The 24,693-nt window shown below is 38.6% G+C and overlaps 1 protein-coding gene across 6 annotated transcripts in view; it reads right to left on the bottom strand.

The window, feature by feature from the left end:
- The window catches only part of LOC118421659 (ubiquitin carboxyl-terminal hydrolase 20-like), a 40,558-nt gene that overhangs the window by 14,980 nt on the left and 885 nt on the right, over positions 1-24,693 (bottom strand). Inside the window, exons 1-14 of one of the 6 annotated variants that reach the window (XM_035829099.1) lie at positions 14,285-14,469; positions 11,939-12,081; positions 11,405-11,458; positions 11,180-11,242; positions 10,612-10,761; positions 9,666-9,756; positions 8,947-9,016; positions 8,371-8,493; positions 8,011-8,089; positions 7,104-7,785; positions 6,556-6,702; positions 5,845-5,962; positions 4,423-4,527; positions 4,187-4,232 (exon numbers count right to left, since the gene is read on the bottom strand). In XM_035829099.1, the coding sequence (XP_035684992.1) occupies positions 4,187-4,232; positions 4,423-4,527; positions 5,845-5,962; positions 6,556-6,702; positions 7,104-7,785; positions 8,011-8,089; positions 8,371-8,493; positions 8,947-9,016; positions 9,666-9,756; positions 10,612-10,761; positions 11,180-11,242; positions 11,405-11,458; positions 11,939-12,016 (1,806 nt within the window). In that variant the 5' untranslated portion in view covers positions 12,017-12,081; positions 14,285-14,469. Of the gene's footprint in view, positions 1-4,186; positions 4,233-4,422; positions 4,528-5,844; positions 5,963-6,555; positions 6,703-7,103; positions 7,786-8,010; positions 8,090-8,370; positions 8,494-8,946; positions 9,035-9,665; positions 9,757-10,611; positions 10,762-11,179; positions 11,243-11,404; positions 11,459-11,644; positions 11,653-11,938; positions 12,082-14,284; positions 14,470-24,693 lie in introns of those variants that run through there. The other 5 variants (XM_035829096.1, XM_035829097.1, XM_035829098.1 and 2 more) reach the window with 5 other exon arrangements.

The raw sequence follows: 24,693 nt of genomic DNA on the forward strand, positions 1-24,693 counted from the left end.
GACAGAGGTCAGTAATGAAAGCATTGATTTAGTGCTTTTGAAGAGTGGAGGGGGGAGATAATCAAGGACACGTCAAGCTCAGTAGAGAAAGTCAATAACTTTTAGTTGTTATATGCACGTACTTATCAACATGGCTTCTGTTGCACTTGATGCATTAAAATGTTTTGATGTGTGCGCCATTGAAAAGAAAGGCATGCCAACCAAAAATGGAAGGGCTGTCACTGAGGATGCACTGTATGCAGCTTGTCGCACGTTTCAAAAACAGTGCGATGAAAGAACGGGGCAAGCGGCGGCTTTCCAGGCTTTCCTGTATGGGAAGGAGCCAGGTAGAAAGTGCCAGTTTTCCAAATTAATCGGGAATAGATGCAACATCCAATTTGTGAATGGTGCGGCTTTCTTCTTTCACTTGGAGGACATGAGGGAGTTCTTAGAAATCTGGAAAGGTGGTGGTACCCTAAGTATGTCCCACTCTTGTCTGCAGCAGCACTTATCCAACAAAGTTGCTATCGCTGGATGCAGGGCGCTAGGTATCCTGGAGAAGAGAGTGACCACGCCAATGTGGCGAGAAATCTTAGCTGCTACCAGCATCCTCGATCTGAACAGACAGTCTCTCACAATGAGAGCGGAATTTCTTAGACTATCAGAGGACGCATCAGAACTACTTGTGCCTGACAATAAAACCATATTTCCCGGCCGGGAGGTGGTTGATGAGGATGATGTGTGCCATGCCCTTCTTAAAGATTCTGAGGATGCTGAGCTGGATGCTCTCACCATCAGTGCCCTGGAGCTGATCTTCTCGTCCTGGGTGATTCTGATAGAAAAACAGCTCACCGACTACTTACCTGGAGGAATGTATGATAATCCTGATGAAAACCTGAAACAGAAATCTAAACATGTTCCCACAACAAATGTCACATGTGAAAGAAGCATTGGGTACCGAAATAGGTTACACCAGCTGAAACCATCTGCAAAGACCTTACACATCGAATCACTGCTTCTACTCTCTACAAACCACACAGTAGACTGGCTGGGAAAACTGTCTGAAGATGACAAAGAACGTGCATTAGAGACAGCTCGAAAAGCTGCTCCAGGATGCATCAAGAAGCAGAAAGAACGAGAACAGGAAATTCTGAGCCACCGCCTCGAACTGCTGAGGCAGAAACAAGATGAGAAGGAAAGAAAGATAAGAAGGGTATCCCAGGAGAAATCCAAGATTTGTGAAGCAGTAAGGCAAGATGGCGGTGAATGGAAGACTCCAGAGGAGGTTGAGCAGAGACTCTGTGAGTGTGCAACTGATTCAAAGAAGAAAGAGAAGATCCTTGCACAGCTCAGATTTCACAAAGTAGTTCTGGAGGACCCTCTACCAACAGACAAAAGATACTTGGTTCAGCAACAGATGACTGTGAATGGGTCGGTGAAAAAGTTTTCAATGTCAGAACTAAAGGAAAACTTGCTTGAGCTGATAGGTATGAACACTTTAAGATGCAATAACAACAATGAGGAGGATGAAGATGAGGACTCAGATCAGGAAGTTGAACAGGGTACAAAGTACATGGCTACGGACAGACGACTAGAACTGATACAGGCAGAAAAAGCAAAACTGAAGAAGAAGCGAGACAAGCAAAGAGAGAGACTTTAGGAATTTGTTTGATTATATTTGTTGTAATATGGCTTTGAACAGAAGACTTGAACTGATAAAGAGCAAAAGTGAAGAAGCGAGACAAGCAAAGAGAGACAGTAGGAATTTGTTAATATTTGATATGATATTTTAGATACAATAGTATTCACATATTTCTGCAGAAAAAAGGTATGACTTGTAAAAATGATGTAATTAATATGCAAAAAAGTAATTGATGTTAATTATTTATTTATGAAGTGGATGACAAAAAGTTAAATAAGTAATCTTGAAGTAATTAAGTCAAAAACAGTTGAAAACATAGTATAAGTGCATTTTTTTCTCAAAGCCATGAATTGATTGGATTATTATTTATTATATGCATTATTGGTGTAATTAATATGCAAATATGTTAAATGATTATACAACAAGAATTGGTATGATAACTTGAACTTGCTGGTCACCCATGCTGTGTCAGCTGACAATTGTATAATATATGTATTTTTAAATGTATCTTCTGTAATTTATGAAAGCTGCAGTGATTAGAATGCTGAAATTGGATTATTTATATTATCTAAAACACTAATCATATACTAATTAGAATACTTAAGATCATCTATTTGTTAGCTATATTGTGACAGCTGCCAGTTCCATTACTCTGTTTAGAGGTGGGCATAAAGAAAGTGTGTATGTAGATGATGTCTATCCAATTTGAAGGTTTTGTCTAATTAATATGCAAATATGCAAATCAGTCATTACATAAGAATTTAAATACAACTGACACTTTGCTGATCATGTAGTGACAGATGTCTGAGGTAACCTGAGAGAGAAATGTAGCCTGAATGTGTATAGGATACCTGAATATAGTATGTGATATTAACCTAATTAGTATGCAGACATACTAATTTCAATAATTAAATATTGCAAAACACTAATCATATACTAATTAGAATACTTAAGATCATCTATTTGTTAGCTATATTGTGACAGCTGCCAGTTCCATTACTCCGTTTAGAGGTGGGCATAAAGAAAGTGTGTATGTAGATGATGTCTATCCAATTTGATGGTTTTGTCTAATTAATATGCAAATATGCAAATCAGTCATTACATAAGAATTTATTTGCAACTGACACTTTGCTGATCATGTAGTGACAGATGTCTGAGGTAACCTGAGAGAGAAATGTAGCCTGAATGTGTATAGGATACCTGAATATAGTATGTGATATTAACCTAATTAGTATGCAGACATACTAATTTCAATAATTAACATAATCATTTACTAATTATAGACTAAGTGTACTGTCTACTTGCTGGATTTGGTTAGACAGTTGCATCAACTTGAATGTCTGTTGGTGTTAAGAAAATAAATCATGCTAATGATGCATATAGTGTGTGTGTAGTGTATTGATTTGCTCTAATTACAGGTCCCTCCGGTGCCATTTGGGCCCCATTGAACTAATGATTAAGGTTTTCCACAAAAATACCCAAATTAATTACTTCAAAATTTAATTTCTAGACTTAAGTTCATCCGATTTGAAATCCGAAAACGGCATTTTGTTCGGGGCTGCAAGAGCTATAATTTAAGATAGATTTCACTGTGTTATCACATTAGGAAAAAAATCACCTGTGCTAGCTACTGATACACACCAAATATGGCTTAATGTATTCATCTATGAGGCAGGTCCCTCCAGAGAAACACTTTCCCACGCTTCTCTGCACAATGCCCCGCCCACTGCACCATGCCTGCTGGCGGTAAAACTCCTAAAAGGCCTGAAGAGACTTGACTCCGCCCCTTTGGGGGCGTTGTCCAGTCAGGTTTACTTTTGGGGAGTGCTGACGGCATTTGGATTTTCCAAAACATAGAATGAAATCGGGTGGAACTGACAATAACTGATGATTAAATGACAGTAACAAACACTCAGAAACATATCTGATGGCAACAGCGCTCCAACTTTTCAAAAATATTTCATATTATATATTGTTAGTTCAGTTTCTGCTTTGATAAAATGATAAAAAGTATCTGCTATCGTGATGAACTTTCAACAGCCTCCCACAGCCTGATTGGAACGTACCAAGTGTCTGAGGGACAAGTGTCAGATTATTATTTTTTGCCTCCATAAAAATGACATTAATGCTGTTAAGTGGAGGAAGGCGCGCAAGTTACGAGGAAAAAGTGTTGAGAACGAGGAGGAAACATATTTGTACTAGTAGTTGTATTTGTACAAGTTCCACGAAAAAGATTGTCATACAAGAACACTCCCTCGGAAAGCCGACACTCTTTGCTTCCCACATGGGAGACCCGCCCTGTGCGTACTGGGGGACCTGATAAGTCACGTCAGGCAGCTCCCCCCAAAATAGTAAATTTTGAGCAAAAATACCACGGAAATATCGGCAGAAAAACCTAAAATTTCAATATTTTTGGGGTCCTAGGTTAGTAATGAAAGCCTCCATTTGAAAAAATAAATAAACGTACCGTCTAAAATAAGAATGTACCGGGTGGATTTTGAGGCTGAAAAAAATAAACGTACCGGTACGTTTATTTGAGAGGTGAGAGTAACAAACACGTCTTACCTCCGGCAGTTCCAGCACTTTGGAGAACTTCAATCCATTTCTTAGTCTGTGGAAAATAAAGATTGTGACACTTATAAGAAAAATATCGTTACTTTATAAGTTACGACCTCGGCTAATTTGGAATTTAGCCAGATCTCATTGACATTCAGGGCCACTTTGTAACCACAACTGTTATGCACAACTTACCAAAAGTTATCAAGATATTGAATGAACATGAGAAAACGTTCTGTACATACTTCCTGCACTTCTCACAGCTGTACATGTTGTCTCCCTTCAGGTCATCAGCAGAGAAGAATGCAGACAGACAGTCATCCAGGGTCACCTGGGGGCCCCAGAACCAACTGGGGGTAGAGCACAGAGGAAACATGAAGGGACAGTCTAAAGATTCAAGCATATGTAGGTAAAGGTACCATAGTACCTAGCTTTGGTTGGGGCCATCCCTTGGATAAAACATTAAATGGAGGTCCCGCGTCTGGGGAGATTCACACCCCACGCACGTTAAAAAATTTTGAAAACGACTAGGGGCATGCCCTCGTGTGTAATGGAGCATATCATTCTGGAGTTGTTGGTTCACTTCAAATCACCCGGATGGAGGCCTGGCGTACTTCCATTCCGTATCTGCTACACAGTGATTTACATCATACACCCAGATGGGAGACCTGGCGCATCCCCGTCTTGTATTCAGCTAGAAGCTAGAAGCCTTTTTTGAGGCTCACGGCCATTCCAAGTGCTTGGAATTCAATATCTAGTGGCACATCACACACCCAAAGGGAAAAGTCACATTTGCAGGTAATCTTTGCGGCTAAGACGTCTTATTCGAGAGAAGCAAACGAGAATTACAGGTCGTAACAGTGACAATAACAGCAACATTTCTGCTGAATGCAGCATTCTTGAGCATCTATGAAGGATGTTTAAAAAGGACAAATAAAGGTATCATCAAATTTACAATAAAAAAATTAAGATCTGCCATTATCTAGAACTTAATCATCTGCCAAAAGTTGGTCTGTCAAGAAATCATAATTCTGCATGGTAAACTTAAAGTGAGGAAATTCTTGTAAAGTGCCTTTCCCTAGATCACAAGATTTGTGGCATGATAGGATTTGAATCTAGGTTCTCTGGTTCCTGGGCCAAACACCTTACAGTTATGTAACACAACCCCACAGAAAAACAAACTAAACTCAAGTGACACAAAGAAAACTTAAGTGACACAGACAAATCTTAATTGACAGAACACAAATGCTGGGACCTTCATTATGTCTTCCACAACTAGAACTAGTACATCAGTTTAGAAGAAACCGCCAGTGTGCAAAATACCCACTTGCACACTTGCACATTGCAACCACTTTTTGCTTGGTGCAACTCACTAATAAACTCAGGTTGCACAGGGTGCAACTTAGATTTTGAGCCTCAGAACTCGATTTTGTTCTCAATTTACTTGATTTTTAGTTTGAAACAAACATGCTTATAAGTAACTTGTTAGTAAAAGGTTATGTATTGTACCTTTTTTTTCAGAAATTGGTGAATTGTAGGTGGTGCAACATGAAATTCAGTTGTGCAACCTAGTTTTTGCCCCAAGTTGCACACTGTGCAACCTGGCTCAGAAAAGTATTTTGTACACTGACCGCCCTCCCTTTGTTGACATTGAAAACTTCTCTTACCTTTTGAGCCAATCATAGAAGTACCCCATCCACCCCTGTGAGGCAGTGTAGGCATCAGTACAGGAACTCTTTATGGATGGGCCCTGTGCTGAGTGGAGCAGGGCCAGGTCCTCTTTACCTGGAGAATGTAAAATGTTTAGAACGTTACTAAACTGAATCAAATATATATAGCAGGCTCCAACACTGAGGTATCGCAAAAAAAATCAGCAAAATTCAAACACTGAAACTATATTCTCAACTTTTGTAAAAAAGGGCCAGATTTTGAGAAGAAGCAACTTTAATAGATGAGCACCCAGTGTAACAACTGCCTGAGGGACTCTCCATTATAAGTCAGGTACTCCCTCTATCAGAATAGATCAGAACAACAGTTACAAGTAAAGCATTTATCAATTCTTTATCAGCTATTACATCTAATTACTCCATGCTATTGAATAGGAATTAATAGCAACGTCTTCCTGATGGTCTCTTCTTTACAAGTCAGGTACAGAATTGATCAGAACAACAGTTACAAGACTAGAAAAGCGTTTATCAGATATTATATCTAACTTCTCCATGCTAGAGTTGAAATGCAAGGCAACAACATCTTGAGATTCTCTTCAGTCCATGTTGCAGTCAGGTGCCCCCTCTAGGAGAAACTATCAGAACTGCAGCTAGTATAACATTTATATCCTTTCACAAGGTATCAAATAGGAATAAAGACTGACGACTTACTGGGTATTGGCAGGGAGATGTCCTGGAAAGTTTCCTTGGTGCAGGAGACACGATCACACGTCAGACACTGGACAGAGCTCAGGATCTTCCCATCAAACACATCCGAGATGATGCTGTGGTGGCGTATATTTCTTTTCTTTCTCTGGGCTGTGAGACAAGTTCAATAATATTCTCTATTAGACTAACCCCAGAGGCTTGAAGCAAAATTCACTAACTTGTACGTCATACTCCTAGCAGTTAATGTTTGAAAGAAATTCATAAAAGTTATTGTTGCAAATAGACAAAAGATGTTCCAAATATTGGCCCAAGATAAATTTTACATAAAGCACGAAAAGTTTTAGAAATAAAAATTTGTTAAGGGTACAACTACAACAAAGCAAATTATATCTGTAATTTACAGTGTCATTTCAGTTACTAACACTTATTCTTGTAGCAAGGTGAAAATCAAGAAAACAAAATGCTGTGGAAAATTGAATTTAAGAACACTGTGAAAAATTCAAAATTTAGGTAAAGAATATAATGGACAAAACAATGCTTTTTTGTTTTACCTGATTTAAAGGTGGGTTGTATATCCTTTAGACTGGTCTTCATGGGACTGTTTGGCTGACTTGCACTTCTGACCCCCTGGGGACTGTTGGAGCGGCTGTGGGGCGGACTCTCTCTCATCGGACTGCTACTCGAACATCCTGAGTCCGAATCCGGTACCGAACCCGTCTCCGTTGTCTCGTTTGATTCGTCAATGTCAGCGTCAATGTCATGACCTGACCCGCGGCGCCGCTTGCTCTCCTCCTTGCTCTGGGTTCCCCGTATGGACCCCTGACACGACTTGACGCGCTTTCGCGGGGAACGGGTCCGCAGGTTCGACACGTACTCGCTGGGCTCCGAGACGACCCGGTTGCGGTTCCTCGCGTTGACTCTCTGCTCGCGGGAATCCAGGGTTCGGATGTCGCTGTCGGACGAGCTGCGCGGAATGGCACGGAGGTCGTTGTTTGGAAGGGAGGAGTCCTCGGGAGTGTTCTGCTCCGAGCTCCCGCCGGACTCGCAGGAATGGTACTCCTCGTCAGAGTGGCTGGAGGAGTAGTCCGAGGAGCGGATGGGAATGCTGGGAGTGGACGCGGTGGGAGACCTGTCCTCATTGGTCGGGCTGGTGTAGTCCTCGAACTCGGTGATTGGTTCCTTCAGCTCCTCGTGCAGTTGGTCCATTAGGCAGCGTAAGAATTCTTGGGAGTCCTGCAAGATCGGGAGGGGGGCAACATGTAAAAAATCTCTACATATTTCACATGAAAGCTACTGACCAAGACGAATAAACACCCGTTAGATTTCCCCTTTACTTTTGAGACTTTTAACAGTTACTGTAGATAAGTACAAGGGTTGAAAGCATTGTTCATACATACAAACACACCTCCGCCCCAGAGGCCTAGCCAAAAAAAGACCACAGATGTATTAGTACAGTACCTGTTGTGTATAGCCTCTGAACATGGGGTTGACCATCTTAATTCCATGGGCAATACTGACAGGTACCAAATAACTTGGTCTGAAACAAAACAAAACAAAACAAAAAACATGTATTAGATAACAGTATGGTGTAATGTTTTTGTGTAAAACACATGCATTTGTGGACTAAAACTCATAAATTGAGTTTTTTTACATGTTTATTTCTTTATCATCTATATATTTCAATTATCATTCATCTAATGTGGGAAAATCTTTATTTCGCCTGTAAGATTGAAAATCCACGGACAGAAAATCATACAGAAAAAAATTGATATTTCCAAACAGTCAGCAATGTAAAATGCATATATAGTACTTAAGTACCTTTTCTTGTGCCACATTTCTAACATGAGTTTGAGATAACTCTTGGACAGTCCAGGTTTCTTCTCTGTCTTTGACATGCCAACCATTCCCCCACACTCCAGGAAATAGTTGGTCAGAGGAGGGCTGAAAAACACAACACAGAAAACATGGCTCACAAGCACCCCCTTGCAATCTACACCAAAACTGCAGGTATACTTGAGAGACAAATCCAACACAAATATGCTATGTGCTGGTACCTTCCAGAATTCAAAGATGAAATAAATTAAGAAATGTTACAGAAGTTTTGTGGTGACCCCAAATTCACAACACTACAAATAGGCATTACCAAAAATATTTTTACTGTACTTAAGGATTCTTTCAACCGCAAACTTAAAATGACGCAAAAACCTCCTTTTCCCCTCAACCACTAAAAATCCCCACTAAAATAATCAAATTTACAGTGTTACTCTAACATTTGTCTTCGGAAAGAAAGAAACATAAATGCATTTTAACTTTTTACAGCTAAGAGTGTAACAATGCACATTTGGGTCAGTTAGAGTAGAAGTTAGTCGATGGAGGGTTAAATCTGGCGCTCACCAGTTGGAGAGTGCCTGCAGCGCTGCGTTCATGTAGCACGTGTTCCCGATGTTCTGTAGTCCGGTTAGACCTGTGGGAGAGGCATCCACTAATCGGGTCAGGGAAAACCAGAACGGAATACTGTTACACACAAAATACTCCATGCACTAACAGCTTTGGTAGAATCACTACTCTTCGTCTCAAGCACTACTGTAAATGCAGAAACTTTTGTGGTGGTTAAATGTTCGCGGTTTTTGCGGCGGCCGCTTCACTGCGAACTTAAAACCACGGGAACATTTTTCCATCACAGTAAGATACAGTGCATGGTGCTACAGCGAACTTAAAACCACAGCAAAAAGTCCCTTTTCCCGCAAATTTTTTAAAAACATGACCTTTTTTGAAAACCATTTCTTGGTGAATACTATGTACCTGATTTCTAATTCAAATATATCTTGTTTGAGGAAAAATATTAGTTTGTGACAAATTCTCACCAAAAAAAATACTATGATTCTAAGGACAAGTTTTAGCTCTTTGTCTATCACACTGTACTTTGATGTTGAAGTACTAAAGTTTAAAGAAAATCCCCTTCCTGTGATTTTCCAACCATAGACCATTCCTAAAATCCCTTGGCATGCTGGGAAAAACTGAGAACTCTGGGTAACAACACAGGAGGCAGTCTGTATGTCCCAGCATGCAATAGGATCTAAGAAAAGGTCTTGGTGCATGCAAATGTTCCCAACCTTTTGGCTTGATATCTGCATCATCATCGATGAAGTCTTCTTGTACATGAGAAGCGGCATCTCCTCCACCATTTCTTTGGTCTTGAGAAGTCTACAGTAGAATTAAAGAAAATTCTTCTTTCTTAAAAGATGCAAAATACTATACATAGCATACAAAAGTCATATATGTACAAGTAAAGGGTATCTTATTTCTACAATGTTTATCATTATCAACAAATGTAAACACTACATGATTAGATAGATGATCAGATGGGAATCAAATCTTTTTAACCATTCAAACCAGAGGGACGTCTGATTGGCTGGATGTATTGCAATCAAATTTGGTACCAATCAACAAGGACCGCTTAATATTTGACCTGTGAGTGTGATTGGCCAGATGGCAATCATATTTGGAACCAATCAACAAGGAGGATCTATAATTTCTGACCTGTGATTGGCTAAATGATCAAATGGCAATCAAATTTGGTACCAATCAAAAAAGGAAAACCTTTAATCACTGACCTGTGATTGGCTGGATGATCAAAATTCAAATGGCAATCAAATCTGGTACCAAGCAACAAGGAGAATCTTTACCCACTGACCTGTGATTGGCTGGGCGATCACAGAGCAATCAAATTTGGTACCAATCAACAAGGTGAATCTTTACCCACTGACCTGTGATTGGCTGGGCGATCACAGAACAATCAAATTTGGTACCAATCAACAAGGAGAATCTTTACCCACTGACCTGTGATTGGCTGGGCGATCACAGAGCAATCAAATTTGGTACCAATCAACAAGGTGAATCTTTACCCACTGACCTGTGATTGGCTGGGCGATCACAGAGCAATCAAATCTGGTACCAATCAACAAGGAGAATCTTTACCCACTGACCTGTGATTGGCTGGGCGATCACAGAACAATCAAATTTGGTACCAATCAACAAGGAGAATCTTTACCCACTGACCTGTGATTGGCTGGGTGACCTTCTGTACGGGGAGGAGGACTTGTTGTTGCCTGGCGACGTGGCAGGCTGGTCGAGGAACACCTCCGTCTCACAGGAGTAACACCAGGTACGGAACGTGGTCAGGTTCATGGTCAGGGCATGTTTCATGTTCTGGATAAACACCAAAACAAAACAAAATTTTATTAGGGAATGTTGTATATATCTGCATAATGCAAGTTAATGCTTACTTGGCTTTACTTACTGTAGCTATGCTTGATTTTGCACTGTGGAATTATCATTTTAGTAGATTTTTCTATACAGAGGAAAATAGAAGAAAACACTATAAATTCAAAGCTAAATGGTTCAAGATTAGTGGAGAGGGGATGCACACTTTATTTGAGATTTCCCATTTTATGTCTAAGTCCCACAGATTTGTCGGTGACTTGCCCCAAATCTTGGATGTGTATTTTATTTGGTGCATACTTAATTTGACAAAATAAAAAATATTAGACCTTTAATTTGTTACTTATGTCATCAAAAGCAGCAAATAGGCATAACACTGAAAACCACCAATGCAGACATGACTTACCACGGCATGATGGGTACTGTGGTCCACTGCAGATTCTCCACAACCCACGTAACTGCAGTTTACCTGAGAGGCGCAAGGGGGGAAAATATCATCAGTATTGCGTACAGAACAGTCTACAATTAACAAAAACAGAAAAAGACAAAATTTTCTTATGATATTATTAGTTGTCAATTCATCTTGACTTTGATTTTATAAAAAAAAAACTTTAATATAACCAGTCTTTACCTGTAGACAAGCCCACAGGTTGGGTCCTACAGCTGGACAGGAACTGCATGATCCCTAAAAATAAAATGCAACAAAGTTTAAAATCAGTGCTGACCTGTGATTGGCTGGATTATAACATGGCAATCAAATTTGGTGCTATTCAACAATTAGGATCTTTAATTTATGACCTGTGATAAGATGGCTGATCACATGTCAATCAAATTTTGTACTGATCAACAAGAAGCCTATTTAATCTTTGACCTGTGATTGGCTGGATGATCACATGGCAATCAAATTTTGTGCCAATCAACAAGAAGAATCTTTTCAAATCTGGCATGTGATTGGCTGGATGATCATGTGGCAATCAAATTTTGTACCAATCAACAAGGAGGACCTTTCCATTTCCACCCTTTTATTGGCTTGATGACTTACATTTTGGTACACAAAGTTTAAAATATTATTCATATAATAATATTGCAGATAAACTTTCATAAAGGAGAGAAAAAGGTTTTTCGACAAACATTGAAAAACCATCAATGAAACATTTATAATTACCTTTGCTTTCTGTAAGAGATCCTCCCTAGAAATGTCCCCTAAAGTCCCCAGATGGGGACAGGAATTCTGTGAAGTCATCTTAACAGTATGGTTTCTCTGTTTCCGACGTCTACTGTAGTCTTACAAACATCATTGGTTGTGTCCTGTAGGGTATACATATGGGGAAAACAAATACGTCACTTGCTTAAGCTACATGACGAAGCGTTATTCATAATGTTCTGATGATTACGTAAAAATTTTCAAACTGGGAGGGTTGGACAAGTCCATTAGTTCAATTGTCCCAGGCAAGGGAAAGTGCCAATCGGGATAGTATATCCTTCCCTACTTGCCCCAACGGGCAAGTATGTTTTTTGGTGAGTGAGGTTTTCATATATTCAATTTCAAAAACTAATAAAAAGATTCCGTTACTAGAAGTGAACATACATTGATTCATGGCAAGTGAAAAGTTGTTTGGCCAAGGATTTTTTTTGTACTTGCCTGATAGAAATTTTTTTAAACTTGTCCAATCCTGGCCAGTGAGTTTCGTGAAAAGAATAATAACAGAGGTCTATACCTGAGGTGTACCACCAGACTGAATAATAAATTGAAACTTGACCTGGCACCTGAGGTGATACAACTTACACCGTGTTGTATTCTATATGCAAATGCATGAGACTCTGGGTAATTAATCAGTTTGGTAGATAAATTGTTCTCAGTAATCAATATCAGTGGCAAACTCTAGCCTGGCATCCAGTCTTAGTATACAGGGCTCGAAATTCATTTTTGGGATTGGGTGCACTGGTGCACCCAACTTAAAAATTGGGTGCACCAAAAAAACTTTGGGTGCACCACTTAAATTTAAGTAGAATGTCAAGAAAACCTAACAACAAAACTTAGTTACAAGCTATCAAATTCTTATACAATTACAAGTAACATGACAGACATTTTAATTATCTTTCTAACACTTAGATGTCAAGAATCTTATGTACTTGATATCTTTCCATACATAAACCTAATAAAATATTTGGGTGCACCCTGTGAAAAAAATTGGGTGCACAGTTCCAATTTTGGGTGCACCTGGGTGCACATGCACCCAGTATTTCGAGCCCTGGTATATCTCCCGAGTCTCTTCTGTCCTTTCTACATTTTGCTTGGTAGCTATATAATAGGCAAACTCAACAATAACTAGACAGGGTGTAACACCTTATTGGCCTGATAGTAATACTCCTTAGTTTTATCCTCATCATCAGACATCAGTCTGCAGCAGGCTTTTAAAGTTTTATCCAGGGATGTGCCAGACCCACTAGACAGATCCTCTGACAAGCATGAAGTTCTGATTGACCAGGGATGCTATTACTACTACTACCCCTCAGAATACCTTAGATTAGAATGCACCATTTTAACTTGAAATTCTTTAAAACACTGCACCATGGAACGTGAATGCCTCCAGACGCCCCTAGAAATTAGAAGAATACTTGCATCTGTAGCACAGCGACTCTCAGTCACTAAAAAACTGGGACCCCCTGTGATAAAAAGCTAGCTTTAACTTTAAGTTTTAAGCCTGATATTATGAAGAGCAACTACTTCACTCTTATGCAGTTGTCTTGTACAATTAATTCATCACAATATCTGATGGATGTATGGTCAACATAGCAGTTGAATAATGCGTGTTCCATTTCTTTTGGGACACAAATACAAGATAGGTAGATTGTATGCTGTATATTCCAGATTAATACGCAAACACAACCCAATATGTGCACACTCAAGTAATGTGCTGACGCAGATAGATACATGCATGTACATTGAATCACACACTGTATTGCTGTTGACCCAGATACATCTAAATTACATGATCAAGCGCACGATGTTTCATCCAACATGCGGCCTACATACCCGAGATCACTTTTATGTAAGACTAAGAATTATTAATTTTTCTGGCCAATTTCTGCAAAAATAAAATTGATACTGTCAAATAATAAAAAGGGGCGGTCCCATGGGATGAACGTTAAAAAAAATGTCATGTTTGTCTGGAAACTAAACGTAGTTTTTACGAAAATTGGTGAAAATCTCATTACATTTCATAAGTTGAAAACTGATAATATCATTATGGTACCATTTTAGACATGGATTTTATCTTATATCGATCTAAATCACACTAGGCTACTGGAACCTTCGATCCATACTTTATTTTTTCGATGAATAATTTTTTCGTTCATCTGACTCACAACATTTCCGCGTATTTTCACCAGATTTCTGCTGTTCTAATACTTATTTGACAGCTAGAGATCATACCCATACTTTTGTGATTTCATATCAGAAAAATTGTAGGGAAAATGTGATATTTAGAGGGATAAATTGGCTACTTACCTACCAAACGTCAAATAACGAACGATGATTCTGCATTGATTATCTAAAGCAACATGGCCGCCACGACCTGCCCAGTTTGCGCTATGCTTCAGTTTCAAGTTTATGCAAAAAAATATACGAAATGACAAATAAAATCTTCATTTTTATATCACTGAATTCTTGAAAACTCTTAAGAAATGTCAAATTCTGGTATTTTTGCGTGATTGGGGTGAATTTTGTTTGTTTTAAGAGGATTTGATGATTTACGACGTTTTGCGACAGTTACCCAACAGTCTTGTACATGCGTACAAGAATACATTCCTACCGGTGAGATAGCCAGGTATTTTGTAGCAGACGGTTTTATGTTTATTTCTTGTTTTTCACCATTTCCTGACCAAAAACCAAACTTTTTGCGAGAGAAACGCGTCTCTGATACAAGTTGGAGTGTTTTTGCGTCATTTTGAGTCCTTGAAATTGGATATCTGGTTCGTAAAAGCATCGGAAATCCGCTCGGAAGTCATAGCTTAGCTGAAGAAGTTCACGTCAAAATATTGGACAAACATGGCAGAAAAAATCGTGCCAAAACTAGATGTTTTCTTTTATTCGTCGACATATTTTCTCCTGCCGTGAACTCTGCGTCATTCTAAACGAGGAAGATCATCGTTTGATTCCGCCAAGTGTCATAAATTCTGTAAGTATTTTATGGGTTTCTTTGTACAAAACAATTCTCTGAAGTGAGCCGTTACTTGCTGCAATTAATTAACATTATGTGGTTTATTGACTTTTGTTATTGTTGTTGTCACTGTAAGTTTCCACTTCGTATCTACAGCTTGTTCCTAACAGCTTTGACGTAGTATGCATTGTTGTTAAAACTGTCAATTTTGCATATGCATTCGAATTTCGATCTCCTTTGTGTTTACAGAATTCAAACAGAAAATGCTGAATTATGAATTATTAAAGTAACGGTAATTATAAAGCACAGCTGCTTTATTGTAGCTGATATACTTGTTGTATTTACCATAAGTTAGCATCATACAGTTGAGGAATAGCTATGTTTATGTAATGTTTATGGTAGTCACTTTGAAAGACTGTGTCTGTGAAAAGACTGATTTTTGACATGTTTATGGCTTTTGCATAGCGTTACATGTAACATTATTATTACATTTCTCCTGTACTACAAAGATGGCTAAATTGCCAAACAGCAATTAATGGCCCATACCTGAATATAAGAAATATTAACGTAAAAGACAGGACAATTGTTTTTTTCCTGTCATTCAAAGAGTAGTGACAGCAGTAACCAATTCCTTTGTTCCAAAATGCCCTAAATGCCTGATTGACATTTGCTATTTTTGACATTTTATCCTCCTGCTCCCCCCCCCCCCACAAAAAGAAAACGTAGCAAAGCCTTTTGTTCTAAACTTCTGAACGTAAAAGAGGCAGACTTTGACTTTGAACAGTCAGCAAATTTTTTTTCAGTGGACCGCCAACCAACCACCTGTTAACTCAGTTAAGTGTTTGTCAGTGGCATTAATTTGTGGAGCAAGACTGTCAGGGTACGTTTGCATCTATTTTCCAACAGTGTTCTCGCCAGGCCTTTTCAGCATAGCGGGCCGATACGCTGTGGGCTGGGAAAATGACGCTGTAAAGAGCCCGCTACGCTGCTTTTTCATCCAGCGTAGCGGCAAAAAAATGGGGGAAAAAAGAAAAATATCGTAGTAAAAATACATAGGCACGCGCCAAGCACGCGCCTTTGCTGTTTCAGGAAGTTATCAACTCGAAGGGAGGTGTTTTTCAGCACCGGCCCGCCGTACCGCTGGCTCGCAGCCCCTCCCACCCGGGATCCCCGCGGAAATGTAAACACAGACGCGAGAGGGCCTTGCCTGCACGTGATTAGCGGGGTGGGATCTCTCCCCGGAACAGCCAAAATGTATAAGATTTCCGGCGAATATTTGGGGAGCGGCATTGATAAACAGCGGCTGTTACTAGCAGTTGCGTCTTTCTTTTTCAGTACCGAAAATAGAATCAATTATTTCTGACACATTTCTAGAGCAAGAACGGGTCGCGTTCCAAAATCTCCTGTTCTAAATTTTGCGTGTGCCGCCCTGCGTTCGTGCCCCCCAAAAAATATAAAATGAGTAGCGCGTGTGCTGCGAGTGATCAGTGGGGTGGGTCCCTCCCCGGAACAGCCAGATCCCGGGGAATGTCCTTATTTGGGGAGCTGGGTTGACCAACATAGGCTGTACTGTCCAAGCAGAAGTTTTGGTAACCTGGTATACTAGTATATGCAGTCTATCGTACATTGTATATGTAGCTTGGCCAGGCTCTATTTGGGAGCAGATGAAAGCTCCCTGACACCAATTAATCTTTTGTACCCAGTAGAAATAAATACCGTAGGACTTCTACTTGCTGAAACTCCCACCACATAAAAGTATTAAATCTATATCTACCGGGTGCAAAAGATTACCCCAGTGGCAGACAGCTTCATCTCCCCAGAAGAAGACCTGGCCATACATTGGCCATGATAGACTGGATGCTAGGTTGAAGTTTTGGTCAGGGGGCTAATAGTATAATGGGCACAAGTTTTTCATTTGCCTGCCTCCACACAGACAAAAAAAATCACAGCCCCCTGACTGAAACACTTGCTTGCAAAATAGGTACATTCTTCATATGTCGTACAGATGTGTTTGAAAAAGCTTTCAAACACTTTTGAGTAGTTATGTGCATCCATCTTTGATTTTTTTGCAACAGTAGTCACTGTTAGTTGAGACTTTTGTGCTTCTGCCTCAGTCCATGAAGACATAAAAGACCTCTTGCAATTAATTTAAAACTGCAACCTCCAATAATCTACTGCTAACAATTTCTGTTGGTTTCTCAGAATAATCTTTAACCAGACTAGAAATGTGCTCTAGAGTTCACTATTCAGCTTATAGCATCATTACAAATGACTGTATAAATAGTAAGTATGGCATTGCCAAATAAGGGCGTGAACCAAGCGACAAGCGCTCTAGAGTCTAACATTTGCGTTGTCTGGAGACAGCAGATTGGTTGACTGGACCTGTTTGGCTATGGGTGTATTCCTCCTTTGTTTGCGCTCGTAGTCATAGAATGTACGTGTTTGTATTTCAATCATGCAATCTTACACAGACAAGTAAAGACTTACTAAAGCTTCAATTACAGAGAGTGAGGTGCCTTTATCAAAGTAGACGAAACCAGTATGACTAACACATGCAGTTTTCGTATCCTAACTATGAATTGATATGCCTTAAGAGATAAGGTATTTATGAATTACAGGTATGATATGGTTTACTGTTATTCTAACAAACAAACTCTTTGAGCTGAAAATGGAAGCATCTTTAGACACGAAGACAAAAGAGCCTGACAGTGGTTTTATTTTCACTGTGACTCATATCCAAGTTGCGAATTCCTGTAATATAGTAGAATTTCTATTATGTAGTTGTGTCCAAGTGACATTCATGATTGGAAATGTATGTCATATGTTTCCATAATTACAGTATATCTAGATCTGTACTGTTAGTATAGAATTGTTCTAATTGGAAATGTAAAACATTGCCCAAACCTCCTTTTCCCTTCTTTGTTGAAGTTAAGTCCGCACAAAAATACATGAATTCACATTGTTACAACTTACAAGTGGGTGTTTCTTCGTAACTTTGCGCACAAAAATGTATGAATTTGAATGCATGTCACACTGACTCACACATTGCAGTAAGTGACTTTGCCAGCGGGCTACATACTAATAAATGCTTTTACAATGTTATTCACATGCGTCAAGCCACACTTACATTATCTTAATGCTCCATACATGACTACCTCAATATAGGTCACATAAGTATGAACCGAGCTGCATAAAATGGTGTACTTTAAGCGTCTTATGCATTTATTACATGCTGCATATGCAAGATAAGGTACTAAGCTTATGTGAGTGGCTACATGTAAGTAATATTTACTTAGTACCTTAAGACCTTTTCAGCTTATACATGTACTAAGAAATGTATCACCAGCAAATATCCTCTCGTAAATCATTTTGAAATTGTTGGAATAACATTTCTTAATTTTGTTGATGTATGGATGGGTGTGCAATCGCAGATAACAGAATTGAAATTCAAAGCTGCCATTTTCCTCAAAATAAATTTGACTCTACATGTGTAGCAGGCAATAATGTACCCCTGCCCAGAATGTACCTGGCGGGTTCATTTTTGCTGGGGGTATGTTCTGGCCTGAAACACCAGCTTTGATAATAGGATTTGAAACTCTCTTGAATTGTAGATGGAGTAAAAACTGATTTTCACATGGCCTGGAAACAAATTATGCATTTATATAACCCAGACTATTGAACACACTAATGCTGCTTAACCTGGTGAGACTTCAATCACTTCTTACTCTCACCTCTCAAATAAACGTACCGGTACGTTTATTTTTTTCCGCCTCAAAATCCACCCGGTACGTCCTTATTTTAGACGGTACGTTTATTTTTTTTTCAAATTGGGGCTTTCTTTACTAACCAGGGACCCCAAAAATATTGAATGTTTGGTATTTTCTGCCCATATTTCCGCGTTCTTCCGCGGTATTTTTGCTTAAAATTCACTATTTTTCGGACGAGGCAGCGCGTATTTCCCTGCCGCTAGCGCTATGACCCTAACATCCTAGGGATGCGTACCGGTACGCAGGACCGGTTCTGGACTTGCAAAAACGTTTTTGTTCAGGTCCAAAACTACCGAAACCCAAGTGATTCGGTACTGGACTCGTAAAAAATGTATCCTTTTCGTTTTAGACCATCTTTAATCTTCCAAAAATCTTGAAATTTGCGCGGAACAAAGACGAAAACATCGAGGTCACATGCTACAAACACAGTCACTCACTTCCGTAAATTCTCTATCAAAACACAGAAATGAACCACAACCAAACAAATCAAAAAGTTACCAATACTTTTCCACAACTTTTCACCCGTAGTCAACTTGTTTTAATGTTCCAGCAACGAAAAAATCCTTCCAAAATAAAGCACGGCGTTCAATCGGCTCGAAAACATCCGCCATGTTGGATTCATCAACTCACGCCGAATCTCGCGGTAATGCGCGAGATATTGACATATTTTCTGCAATACCGTTATGTCTCGATAGGGGGCAGTGTCTATGACCTCCTTGGTTTCAACAACATTGAAAATACCACAAGTGGTGAAGAAGGTATTCTACTAAGAATACTGGAATGTTTCTTCAAAATGTTATTTTGTAACAATGATCATGAAATAAACTTCTTTTTTTATTTCTTCAATTTTTATTTTCATTCATTTTTTACTTTTATTTTAATCTTTGTTGATGGCGTGACACTCAGATAAAGAAAATATGTGCAATAACATAGGAATTATTCTGTTCATTATTTATACAATTAACTGATATGGTACCAAGGCATAAATAAATAAAAAGAGCCTACCTGCTTATCATCTTCTCTTGGACTGAAGTAGCATGGACACAGTTTACATGTCAATTTGGTATTTTTCCGGGGGGTACTTTTATTCCAGGGGGTACTTTTATTAGATTTTGAAGATTTGTCCGGGGGGTACTTTTATTCCAGGGGGTACTTCTATTTGAGAGGTGAGAGTAAGCATGGCCAACTGGAAAACAGTCAAACAGGATTAGGGGAGGATCACTAAATGAATAGGAGTGGTGTGGTTCAAACCCAGTGCATCTACATTACATTCAGCTCCTGACCAGGTCACACCAAAGACTTGAAAAATGGTACAAATGTGAAATAACTGTGTTTTGTTACCAATTCTTTATTGGATACCATGTTATAGGCTTTAAACACTCAGCGCATGATAAATATGAGAAAAATTATGGGAGTTGAACACTGACACCTCTACCAGTGGACTAGCACCAGCTGTAGTGGCCCGTGTGGCCCAAGGGCTACAGAAATGAGGATGGGCACTGACCTATATACCAATAGGGATGGGAAGGATTTTCACTACCAGTATGGACGTACATACAATGTAAAACGTATAATATTGATTTCTAGAAATGTTGCTTTATCCCCCCTAATGTTAGCCTTGATGGTATGTCCCATTTTCTTGAGGCATCGTCGTGTAACTGTACACCGTGAGCTTAGATCTCGTGTTAAAAGAACACGCAGTCGTTTGTACCTGAAGTGTCGAGGTAAGCTCTTTATCCATCACTGTTAGCTTTATTATGGATCATTATATTTTAGAACCTAAACCAAATTGGTACTGATCAAAGTGCTGATTAATGCACATACATGTAAAACCCTTTTGTAAAATACTTAATACGCATATATGATGTACAGGGGCCATATTAGAATTAGAAATTTGAAGTCTTGGACGAAGATATGAATAGTTATGTATTCTTTTTACTTGTTTGTTATGTGTATGAAAGTAAAACTAAAACATCAGAGATTTTAGCATATTTTTGGAAACTCTTTACCTGATGAATTACAAATTATTTGGGACATGATGTCTTGCCCATATGAACAGACTTGTTTTTGAAAATATGTATATGTTGATTTCTTATTTGTTGGTTATCAAAAATTGTGTTCTGAAAAATGTAAAATACGCATAGCTTATATAGACTATAGAAATTTAGTTTCACAACAGGTACAATTTCTAAATATACATTGTACTATGTTATCTCAAGATTAAGGTTAATATATTCTTATTTATAGCTGCCTGTTGTAATAGTTAAAAATATATTCATTTTTGCTAGTATGCCCTTACTCTAGTTTTGAGATATAGCTTTTATGTTAGGTAAATGTATACTTTAACGATTCCCCATAAAAAATTTACGAAGAATACAATTACACATTCAAAATGTATGCCTTTCAGGTTCAACTTAAAAATCATAAAAATTGAGACAGTTACTGGGAATATTGTATATCTTCATATTTACATATTACAGTGTACAATGTACACCAAAACATGAACTTGTTGCATTACAGGTTTTTGTGTAAACTTTATTACAGTAACTGTTATATTAAATGTATTTCATGGACGTACCCCAAGATATGGTAATAGAACTAGAAGTATTAGTTTCAAACACACTGAGTACATGTATGTGCTTTACATGCTTTGCAAGCATCCAACCTTAGACCTGTTTGGCTTTGATACAAAAAATAGGCCCAAGAAAAAAACTTGTGTTTCCTGTTTCCCTATGTGTACCTACCCTAGAATTTTTAGGAAACAATGCAGACCCTCTACTTTTTAGGCAGTGGAGTCACATGCAGCTTCCAGTTAGAATTTGTATTCAGTCTGTTTCCTATAGATGTAAAAGCACTCAGTCTGCTTGTTCTATCTTAAATGGACAGAAGGATAAACGTATCTATTATGCACAACATTCAAGTTTGACATTGAAAGACACTTACACATGTAGCGTCCTCATGCATTTCAGTTTACTTTGTTCAACTGTATTGCAATATGTGAGTTTTGCCCAGAAAAAAAAATTACAAGAAAAAAAGTTAATCCCAACCTAAGGACCCTAATTTTTCCAGGACTGAAACAGGAAACACAACAGTTTTTTTTTCCTAGGTCTTACTAACTAACTATTTGGACCTTTTTAACCCGATCAACATGCTAGCTTCAACCTTTTGAAGATCCTTGGTGCTATGATCATTTCAATATGAAAGCTGTTATTGTATCGTCCTTGATGTTAATCTGCGTAGATAGCCAAGTTACCATGGCAACAGATGAATTACACGGTGCACAATCTAACCCAAGGGTACATTAGGCCCCAATGCCACAAGTGGGTGGAGTGTTAATGAGAAGGAGGGTAGATGGCTTAGGGAGTTAACGATATCATTCTGCACGTAAATGTCACATATCCGGTCTATCTAATGTCACTTACGTACATGTATGATAGGGGAAATTCGCAATAGACATCAGTTAATAAGGAACTGAATATTATGGCATTAATGCTCGAAAGACTGGATGCAGGGTTATGATCATGCATACATTTTTGCACCTGGTAATATTGAAATAGTGCACCAAAATTTTGACTGCAGTTGCACTGTCGTATCATTACTTAACAACAGTAGATACTTGCATTTGTGTAACTCTGTACATTTGCTATCATTGCATATACAGTCAAACCTGTATTAGGGGCCACCTCTACAGAGGGGCCACCTGTCCATAGTGGCCACTTTTTGTCGGTCCCTTTGGTATTTTATCTACAAGTTGCCACCTCTATACAGAGGCCACCTGTCTATAGTGGCCACATTTGTCCGGTCCCTTGAGTGGCCGCTATAGACAGGTTTGACTGTATTGGCATTGAAGTGTCAGAAATATGATGAAACCTTTGTTGTACTAGACTAAGGAAAAAAGGAAAGTGATCTCAATCAGTTTCAGCTCAGTGAAGAGCTAGTCTTCCACTCAGGTCTTGACAGAGAGGACAGATGCTATGAACTTATTTACAGGTTCATTGCACCGGGGAAATTCCCCTTAGCTAGCTCTTTTCAACAAGCACAATGAAGAGTGGACCATGACTTAACGTCCAATCCCGTCCTAAGGGTTGTAACCCTTTCTGTTGATAACGTGCATGTTCAATAAAGTGGCACAGTCAGAATCAAACTCACAGCTTCTACTTCTAGTTCCAGAGGCAGGGCCACTAACCACTGGACTACGCACGCTTCGTTGGACTTCCCACGCTATGACTACTTGTTTGAATTTCAAAGTTGAAGCTACAGAATTTCTAATTCAAGCTGTGAAGATGGGCAGTAATATTTGTAATTAGGTATTGCTGACATTTGACATGTTCTATATATGTTGCACACATAAAACTGTGAAAGCGACAATCACCGTATATTTCACAATCTACATCTTTTACTTTTTCAAATCTTATGTATGCATTGCAAGTCTTGTTTGAAATGGTAAAACAGGATTCTAAATGGATCAAATGTTGAAAGCGCTATATGCATGCTGCATATCAAACCCTTCCGTATTTACTGGGGTCATGAATTTAGCGCTTTATTCCCGGGCAACTAGGCTTATTTGCATTGCTAGTTCCAGATGTTTGTCCTAAGTAGTGCTCTGCAGAGATTTGAAAGCGTTTCCTCGTAGACCTTATCGATAAACTGTCAACGTTGCTAGGGTAATGTTTATACATGGGAAACTCTCCTCACTCTTAGACTACTTGTATTAGCATGCTACAATCTGATGGCAATTTATGATGAAAAATTGTCTACCAGTTTTTTTATCATGGGACTGTCAACTTGTGTCAAGTGAATATGTCCCAACATTTTTGTTCATTTTTTTATCTTGACATGGTTTTGAAAATTGTAGTTGAAATTATGATTGAGTGATCATGAGTGAGTGTGTTTGTAATGTTATGTTGCCATATAATATAATGCATATTATCACATGGATAATACAATTAACCAATTTATGTACTTTTAAAGGAATTTTTCCCCTACCATTTGTAGTTACCATTTGTAGTTACAAATGATTGAGCGAAACAAACGGTAGAGTTTGAATTGCCTAATGGCTTTATGATTTGTCATAGTTTTATTGCCTTAGAAAGATCAACAAAGACCTTTTAATAAATGAGCAATTAATGATACATGTATGACTATTTGGAGTATTGTGTACATACTACTTTTGTCTCTTACAAATGGCATGCTGATTTTTCAAATTCTAGCATTGTCTCATATGCATCCATATTGTGCATACCACTTTACCAAGCTTTGCGACATCTATATTATTTAGAATCTTATGTTTGCAGACCTCACTTCGTATGATCTATTTTGAGAAACGTCATAAATTTTTCTCATTTTAAAATGGTTTTGAAATACCGTCTCTATAGGGATAGTGACCTCAGGAGAGAAGAGACAGCAAAAAGCTTTTAGTGACATCAATTATAAACATCAACTTGTTTCAGTATACATAGACTACTGTAAATGCATTTAAGTTCGCGGGGATTTAATTTTGTGGTAGCGGGAAAATGGACTTTTCGCGGTGGTTTTAATTTCGCGGTAGCACCGTGCACTGTGTAATCTCTTACTGTTATGGAAAAATGTTTGCGGTGGTTTTAAATTCGCGGTGAAGCGCCCGCCGCGAAAACCGCGAACATTAATCCACCGCGAACATTTCTGCATTTACAGTAGTTCTCAAGTAGATGTGAAAGTATGAGAATTATGATATCGGTAATCATTTCCAAAATATTGGAATATCATTGTATTGGAGCTGTATCCTCAATTATACTCAAGTATAGTCATTTGCTTATTTTGATGCAAAAAAATGTTATTCCAACCACAAAGATGAAGATGGCAAAAGATGAAACGAATCTGTTTTGGCATTAAAATCAGTACCATCTTTGATTGGACATTCTTTGAAAGCATGTGTTATGACTTGTGCATATTGTATTAAGATATATACCAGGTGAAGTAAAAATAAACATTCTGTTAACTGTTTACATATG

The sequence above is a fragment of the Branchiostoma floridae genome, chromosome 8, assembly GCF_000003815.2.
Source record: "Branchiostoma floridae strain S238N-H82 chromosome 8, Bfl_VNyyK, whole genome shotgun sequence".
NCBI classification, from domain to species: Eukaryota; Metazoa; Chordata; class Leptocardii; order Amphioxiformes; family Branchiostomatidae; genus Branchiostoma; species Branchiostoma floridae.